Source organism: Euleptes europaea, chromosome 13, assembly GCF_029931775.1.
Source record: "Euleptes europaea isolate rEulEur1 chromosome 13, rEulEur1.hap1, whole genome shotgun sequence".
NCBI classification, from domain to species: domain Eukaryota; kingdom Metazoa; phylum Chordata; class Lepidosauria; order Squamata; family Sphaerodactylidae; genus Euleptes; species Euleptes europaea.
In genome coordinates this window covers 15992248-16001444 of record NC_079324.1, presented here as the reverse complement: position 1 = coordinate 16001444, position 9197 = coordinate 15992248, and the positions used below count along the sequence as shown (strand labels likewise).

The window sequence follows — 9197 nt, the reverse complement described above, 5'->3', positions numbered from 1 at the left end:
GGCATAGAGAACCTATTGAAGAGAACCTATTCAAGAGACAGGGTGGGGTTTTTTTTTCCTCCAGGCCTGTTGGCAACCTTATACATGGCTGAATCTGAACTCCTATCCCCTCCATTCAGGTCCAGCACTCTAACCAACACACACTCCACCGCCTTACACCAGATGCCGCAGTCATTCGTGGAATGGCAGAAATCCAACAGGAGTAGCTGCTCCCAGCCTAGAAGCTGCGCCTGCTGACTTTCTACCTGAATCAAGGACCATGCAGCTATACAAATCCGTTCCTCTCCCACAAGCTAAATAATAATAATAATAAAAAAGCCTCTTAAAATAGTCATATCGCAACTAGGGGGCGGGAGAACCAGGCCAAGCTGGTTTTACTTGCAAGAGGGACACGGAAAAAAAAAAGGCGACGTGCAAACATCGCAAGCTGCGCCTGGTGTTCTGCGCCCTCCCGCGCCGTATTGACAGCCCCTTCCCCGTACGCAGGGGGGCGCCAGAGAGCAAAGACCGGCGATACGGCGGGGGAAGCGGCGAGGGCCTCGCCTGTGAGTGATCGCTCCCGCGGCCAATCGGTGGGCAAGGCGAGGGTGTCGCGCCCGGCGACGGCCGTTGGGTTGCCATGGCCACCGCGGAGCAAAACGGGCGGCGCGAGCGGCTGGCCGGCTGGGCGGCCTTTGCAGAGCGGCGTCAAGATGGCCGGCATCCGGGTTTATTACACCAGCGTCACGGGGTCTAGAGAGGTGAGGGAGGAGGCCTATGGCGGCCGGGAGGTGGAGGGGGGGGGACGGAAGCTTCCCCCCCACGGCCAAATGCAGAGGAAGGAGATGTTAGCACTGGGCAGGGTTGCTGACCTCCAGGGGGTAAAGAAAGAAACAACAACAGCACAAATATCAATGCAGTTATATATATATATTGGGTGCAAAAATATATATACAGTGACTCACCACGAAGCCTTTTTGGCAGCTGGAATTGTACCTATTATGGTCATGTATTTGTATAGAAATTCTAACTGAGGTAAGCCTCATTTATAGCATACATATATACATATATATATATACATATATATATACATATGTATATATATGTATATATGTATGCTATAAATGAGGCTTACCTCAGTTAGAATTTCTATACAAATACATGACCATAATAGGTACAATTCCAGCTGCCAAAAAGGCTTCGTGGTGAGTCACTGTGTGTGTGTGTGTATATAGATAGATAGATAGATAGATAGATAGATAGATAGATAGATAGATAGATATGTATATATGTGTACCTTATATACATATCTATCTATCTATCTATTAATAGCACTAGTGATGGCATAACTTCTTTTCCAGGTTTGATACTGTATTTAATATGTAAAATAGTATTTTTGATATTGTTATTAATAAAAAAAGCAACCATTGTATTTTTTTATATTATAATAATTTTTATTGTACATTGAAAGTGATCAGCTGATGAAGCCTTGGCGAAACGTGGACAACGATCTAGACAACACGTCCATCTTCATCTCCTTTCCAGCTGTTTACTTGTCTGCAATATACTTTGGGACATTTGCACTTACCTGGAAGCTTGAATTCTGTAAAAGAAAACTGATATATCAGTGATAGTTATAACGTCTGGTACTTAACCTTTACTAAGTGAATTTTTTTCCTTTGTCTTTTCATGTACTGTTTGTTATTTATGTAGTCACTGTGTATATTTTTCGCACCCAATATATATAACTGCATTGATATTTGTGCTGTTGTTGTTTCTTTCCCATATTATACAGCACAGAGCCTTTTTTCTTCCAACCTCCAGGTGGTGGCTGGAGATTCCCTGGAATTGCAGCTGATCTCCAGACAGCATGCATCAGTTCCTCAGGAGGAAATGCATCAGTTCCTCAGCTAGAGAAATATCTTTCCCAGCGCCTGTTAGCTCATTTCACTGGAGATACTAGCGAATGAACCTTTGGATCTTCTGTGTGCAAAGCATGGACTCTGCCATGGACGGACAGCCGGCAGTTCCATCAGTATACTGAAACCCTGGAGCAAATTTTTGTAAGACAAACCTATACTGCACAATACTCCCAGACATTTTGACTGCATTTTTTTTAAGGTCTTCATTAAGCTCTTCACAGATCTGAATTAAAAAAGTTGGCCACCCCATTTGAAAGTGAAAGGACTGGTTCATTCTCGAGGAAGCCTTTTCTCTTTCCTCCACCTGGCATCACCCCAAACTAACTCCACCAAAAGCTGAATAGACAAAACACCTTCAGTACGCAGACAGGGAGAGCCACCCTAGAGAAGGGCACAGGTGACGAAAGTGTAAATATCCCAAGCTTCGGGATGATGAACAAATTACCAACTACTCTCTCAACAAAATTACCACTTCAGAGGGAAAACTAGCAACCCTGGATGAACCCAGGATTTTTTCATTTTGTATATAAAGAGGGGTAGCGTGAAAAGCGTTCAAACCTGCCTAGAAGTCTTTCAAAGGAACATTTGTTTGCGCAGGTGAAGCAGAGGCAGTCAGAAGTCCTTCGCATTCTGGATGGAAACCACATGAAGTACGAGTTGGTCGATGTGTCCATCAGTGAAAGTTTGCTTCAAGAAATGAGGGACAAAGCCGGCAACCCGGATGCGATACCCCCACAGATCTTTAACGGGGAGCGCTACTGTGGGGTAAGGTCAGGTTTTTTTTAGCAAGCTGAGATCTCCTAGAAAGCTGTCTGGATGTCAGGAGTGTTGTATCAGGTTAGGCCAAAGGTTCATGCCCCACACCAAGCTTGGCCACATCAGTTCTCATCAACCAACTAGCTAGCACTGCTCCTGTAGCATAGGCTCCACAGTCAGTCAATCTAAGACCTTATGAGAACACCAAACAAGGTGAGTTGCCCCTCCAGAGGTGAAGCAGAGGTTTAGTTATTTATTGTTCATACTTATATCCCGCCCTCCCCATGTCTATCAGGGCTCAGGGTGGCTAACAAAACATACAAACAATCATAATTAAACTGTTAAAAACCACGACAATAAATTCAATAGATTACATTATCTAAAACATCGCGTGTAACAAATTAACAGTTCTCATAATACTAGAATGCGGGGTCATTTGCTGAAGCTAGAGGTTGAGAGATTCAAAACACATAAAAGGAAGTATTTCTTCGCACAATGTGTTGTTAAACTGTGGAACTCCCTGCCCCAGGATATGGTGATGGCTGCCAACTTGGAAGGCTTGAAGAGGGGAGTGGACATGTTCATGGAAGAGAGGGCTGTCCATGGCTACTAGTCCAAACTGATACTAGTCATGATGTATACCTGTTCTCTACAGTATCAGAGGAGCGTACCTATTATATGAGGTGCTGTGGAACACTGCTGGACTTGATGGGCCTTGGTTTGATCCAACATGGCCTTTCTTATGTTATTTCAGGCTTGTCATTTCAGGGTAATGAGAACTACAGTAGCTCACAAGTTCTTACGTTATCAGAATGATACTATTTTAAAAAATACTATTCACTCTTATTAATTAAAATATTTATATGTTGTCTTTCCCACTGTGGCTCAAGGCTGTTTATGATCTGTAATGAAAATAACAGCGAAATTAATTAAAAATCAGTTAAATCCCACCCACATGTGCCTGTAAGCTCGTATTCCATTAAATGCCCTACCAGATAAAACTGCCTTACGCTGCCTCCTGAAAACCTACAAGGTGCATTCCGTCCTTGTGAAGTGCATTTCATACAGTGGGAGCCACCAATGAGAAGGAACAGGCCAGTACATGCCGAGCTGGCAACCTTAGGTGGGTGGGCAACCAGAATGTGGCAACCAGTACACCATATCTGGGCAGTGGAGAAGTTTGGAGCAAGATGGTCCTTCAGATACTAGGCTTTAAAGATTATAACCAGCTCCTTGATTTCAGCCCGGAAATGATCTGGCAGCCATTGTAACCAAGATGTGTTCTTATTGGCGAACTCCTGTTAATAATTGAGCTGCTGAATTCTGAACCATTTGAAACATCCTGGCTGTTCTCAGGGGAAGGCCCATGCGTTACAGTAGTCCAGCTGTGAAGTTACAGAAGCATGGATTGGCATGGCCAAGTTGGCTGACTAAAAAAAGAAGAAGACAGTTGGAGAACTGAATGCAGCTGATAGAAGGCACTCTTGACCACTAAGCCAGGCAGATTTCCAGTGCCCTAAGCTCACCCTGCATAATAAAAAGATTGATGCTGAATAATCTTTCCAGTTTCCAAAATGAACAAAGCAAGCTGGTCAGTTCTCACATGCTCAGAGCGTCAATAGTCAGACTAGGATATTTTGATGGCATTCTTTCATCCTGTCAGCAGTGCATGGGAAATGTAGAAAAGAACAAAACAGACAAACAGAAATGCAGACCTTCCTGAAGATTCTAGAAGGTCATGAGCAAATTGGAAGTCTCTCAGTAATTGAGCCAGCCCTCGACACTTTGCCAGCTAATTCCATCATATTGCCTACCCCTATCCATGCTCTGATAATGCTTTGGGACCAGATCAGTTATGTTTTCCCTTGGATGAACACATGAACATATAAAGCTGCCTTATACTGAATCAGAACCTTGGTCCATCAAAGTCAGAATTGTCTACTCAGACTGGCAGCAGTTCTCCAGGGTCTCAGGCTGAGGTCTTTCACATCACCTACTTGCCTAGTCCCTAAAACTGGAGATGCCGGGGATTGAACCTGGGACCTTCTGCATGCCAAGCAGAGGCTCTACCACTGAGCCACAGCCTCTCCCCAGAAATGAGATCTTCCACCCATAAGAACAAAGTCAATGTTTTAAATTTTAAAAAAGATAGGATGATTATTGCATGCCTCCCAATAGAACCTTTACTGAAACCCCCTTCTTCAGCCACTCCAAGACACACCCATATCTCCTTATTTGGGAGATATTTCTAACCAATTGTTGGCACCCCCACCAAGGAAGCTCACCATCTGATTCTAAGCAACCTCTGAATATCAATATCATAGTCCGGTTAAGCCCTTTAAATTAGTTGTCAGGGACTTTGCACATGATAAGAAAACTGTATCTTGGGTCTTTGTCGCTTTCATTTAGGTCCGCCCGCAGTTAGATGAGATTTCACAGGGAAGGCAAAAAGCAGCTGAACTGACAGCCGCACTGACCCCCAATACTGCTAGCTTAAGAGCATGATCTGTGTCTAGTTATGGTACTCAAGGGAGAGGGGATGTATTGCAAGGCACCCCCCTTCATTCCAGCTTTGCATTACATTCAGTGGCTTCCTGGACACCAGTGGTCTCTCCTCTGTAGCCTGGGCTGGGTTTGCGCTGGTGTGCCTGGCTGCTTTGCAGCAGCAGTACCCAGATTAAGCAAGACTGTGTGCCTGCGTGAAGTCCTATAGGGGAATGTTTCTGTCTCACCTGGGTCATGTTTGATTCAGCCCTGTTTATGGAGATGACTGTTTGGTTCCACAGTAGAAGATGATGATGATGAAGAGTTGGTTTTTATATGCCATCTTTCTCAACCTTTTAAGGATAATCAAACCAATTTACAATCTCCTTCTCTTCCTCTCCCTGCAACCTACCTGTGAGGTAGGTGAGGCTGAGAGAGTTCTGAGATAACTGTGACTGGCCCAAGGTCACCCAGCTGGCCTCGTGTGTAGAGGTGGGGAAAAAACCTGGTTATCCAGATCAGAGTCCACCCCTCCAAACCACTACACCATGCTGGCTCTCATATAGTCCCATACAGTGGAATGGGAAATGTCTTTTTTTATCCCCCCTGCTTCTTCTAAGGAGTTCAGGGCACCATACATGGGTCCCATATATGAGAGGCATGTAGGCTGGCTGAGACTGGTCCAAGATCCCCCAGCAACTTGAATGCAGGACTCCCTGGTCCAAGTATGAAATGCTGTCCAGACACATACTGGTTCTCAAAGGCTTTTCCCATACCGTTTTTTCTCTGCTTTCGCTTTCTAACTGGATTTGTGTGTGTGTGGGGGGGAGGACATCCACACCACATCATTCCCTAATTATGTTCCAAGCATCCTTTCCCCCATCCTCTGTATGCTCATTTGCTCACTCCCAAGCCTGCTCCGCTTTTCAGGAAGAGTGCTGCTCGAGCATATAGTCACATATCTAGATGGGAAACTGCATACTTGCCAAGGTCCCACCCGCATCAGGGCCATTTTCCCTGCCACACCACAGGGCAGCTTTCAGAAGGCTACATAAATAAATAGCCATCGTAACAATCAGCTATCCCCTTCCCCACCAAAAAGCCCTTCGGGGGCACGGCAGGGAAAACAGCGGCTGATGAAGAAGAAGAAGAGTTGGTTTTTATATGCCGACTTTCTCTACCACTTAAGGAAGAATCAAACCAGTTTACAATCACCTTCCCCTCCCCACAATAGACACCCTGTGAGGTAGGTGGGGCTGAATGAGCTCTAAGAGAGCTGTGATTAGCCCAAGCTCACCCAGCTGACTTCATGTGGAGGAGTGGGGAAACAAATCCAGTTCACCAGATTAGCCTCCGCCGCTCACATGGAGTGGGGAATCAAACCCGGTTCTCCAGATCAGCGTCCACCACTCCAAACCACCGCTCTTAACCACTACACCACGCTGGCTGATAAAGGAAAGTACACGGAAGCCCCCTTGCCAGTGCACATCCTTCTGCATTCACAGTGGCACTGGTAATAAATGCAACCCGGAGAATCCTCGCTGTGTGGATGAAGCCCAAGATGCAAATCTAGCTTCATGCAGAAAACACAGCTGGGGGGCGGGGCGGTAGAAGAGAAAGGTTGAATCCAAGTAATCTATCTTATTTTATTATATCTATTATATTATGTGAGCCGCCCTGAGCCTGACCTCTGGCTGGGGAGTGAGGGCAGAATACAAAACTAATAAAAATAATAAATGTTTACAAGTTTAGGACTCCCAGATGCTCTACAAAGCAACGGAGAATGAAGAAGTTAGGGAGTTCCTGAAGATGGGAACCATAGAGAAGACAGGAAGGGGAGAGATCGCCATCTGAAGAGGGAGCACAGTGTTGCCTCCACCAATGATGTTATATTATACGTTTGTTGCCTTAAGAGAAAATCTTGTGTGCAGAAGAGAGTCGTGTCAGGGCAAAAGGAAAAAAAACCCACTTAAAATGACCCCCCAAGTCTCCCAATGAGCTTCTTGTGCTGCTTTTGCACCGAATGTCGCGCCACCTTCCAAGATCCTTTCCATGAAATGAGGTTCAGCACAGCCTCCTTCAGCAGCTTACTAGAAAGTTGCTGTATTGAACGATGAAAAAAATAGAAAATATCGAAGATGGGCAGATTTTTGCTCTTGTAGAATATTAATAAAAAGCTATTGAATTTTATCCAAAACCATAGTTATAAATGGTATTTTTCCTACTGGTGATAGTTTGTCATCCATTCAAAGGTGTTGCATAGGACAATACCTTAAAAGGGTTCAGAAAAGCAGAAGTGTTATCTTATGAACAGGTTGGGGGACACAAAAATTTGATCCAGCACCTGGTATTCACAGGTAAGCCAAGAAAGGGCTTAGGGATGTGTGGAGTTCAGACAGAAGAGAGCTCTGCTGAGTGCCTCCTGCTTTGCCAAGGGTTGTGTCTTTGGATATTTCATATTTAGGGAAAGCAAGAGGTTGTGAATTTTAACCTTGCCTAAACCATGGTTAAGGAAGCTTAGCTTAACCTATGTGTTGAGAAGGCAAAGTCTGAGACTGGCTCACTAATCAGAAACCAAGGTATGAAGAAAGTTTGCAAACAACCTTTTGGGATGCTCAAACTCAGGAATCAGGGTTACGGCCATTGCTTTCCCTCTCAAAGTCTCTGCCCCGGAGAAATAGGAGTGCTGAGTAGCTCCAAAACAAAAGCAGACAAACAGCTCTGAATTACTGAAATACTAGTTAGGGTGAAGCATTGCTTGACATGATGCCTGAACTGTGCCAAACTGGCTACTGTACACTGCTCAAGAGCATGTATATACAATAAGGATTAAATCCTGCAGATATTAAAGTATTTCTACACATTTTTTCCTTCCCAGGTAGGTCTTTTTCATGCAACCAGCACCACAGATTCATCAGCAACAAGATGCATTTTATACGGAAAGTGCTTGCTGGGTAGACACGATTTCATTCTTGCCTAATGCCTCCATTGTTTTGAGCTGGAGTCTCAGTTCAGTCCCGCTTTTTTAAAAAATGAGATGAACTCAGGGAGTTGTGAATTTTGGCTTTGGTTTTCACTTGAAGTATATATTTTCTTCCTTTAGAGGTTGAACAGCAGTTTTGAAAATAGGATCTCCCCGACCAAAACAAGAGGGTATGCAAGAACAGGAAAGCATCAGGGACTGTACACATTACAAAGGGTGGCAAGTGTAACCTTTCATACATTCCACCCACCTCCTCACCATCACATGAAATGTGCCCACTCCTAACAACCCCGGCCCATTCATTCACATGGAACAGACGTAGTGTATAAATTAGTTCCATTGTTAACTCTCATGACAGAATGGGGAAAGAAGCATACATGTTTATGGGCTGTACAATTAACTAATGTGCAACGCACATATGCTCCATCCCAGTGTGTTCTGGAGGAGATGTAATGTGCAATGAAGTGAGTGGAGCAGCTCCCATGCACACATCAAATTGGGGCATCTGGTGCTGTCCTAAAGCTGAGACTGTAGCCAATATTGCAAATTCTTTGCATACTGGAGAACACTGGATCATTGTTCTTAAAACTGTTGGGTCATGACCTACAACTGGGCTATGTGCAGACCTCTGGTGGAATTCCACTGCCATCTTGGGTTACAGGAAAGACAGATCTAGGTAGACTTAAACACACACGAAGTAATTAGACTTTGCCTCCTGCTCATTTTGTCAAAGAACCGTTTGTTTAGTATTAACAGAAGTACTGGAGTAAAAGAAGAGATGCACCATAAGTGCAAAACAAAGCTCTGGAATATCATACTACAAAGCTGATATAGTCTTATAAAGTACTGGCCCTGTTCTGGCACACATGTCATAGGGCAAAAACGCATGGTCGCTTTAGTCTCCTGTATTCCCTGTTTCAGCCTGGATTTAGCCAGGATCGAACGGATGTTCAGCGAAAACACATGTGTTCGATCCTGGCTGAATCCTGGCTGAAACGGAATAAAGGAGGCTAAAGCAGCCATGCATTTTCGCCCATAGTCTCATATTGTGTATCTTATTTTGGAGGGCGTGA

The 9197-nt window shown here is 44.5% G+C and overlaps 1 protein-coding gene across 1 annotated transcript; it reads left to right on the top strand.

The window, feature by feature from the left end:
- Window positions 1-692: 692 nt before the first annotated feature.
- On the top strand, window positions 693-6995 carry LOC130485824 (SH3 domain-binding glutamic acid-rich-like protein 3). The gene is made up of 3 exons (XM_056858969.1): window positions 693-740; window positions 2499-2666; window positions 6894-6995. Exons 1-3 carry the CDS (start codon window positions 693-695, stop codon window positions 6993-6995), a joined length of 318 nt encoding a protein of 105 aa, XP_056714947.1.
- The last annotated feature ends 2202 nt before the right edge of the window (window positions 6996-9197 follow it).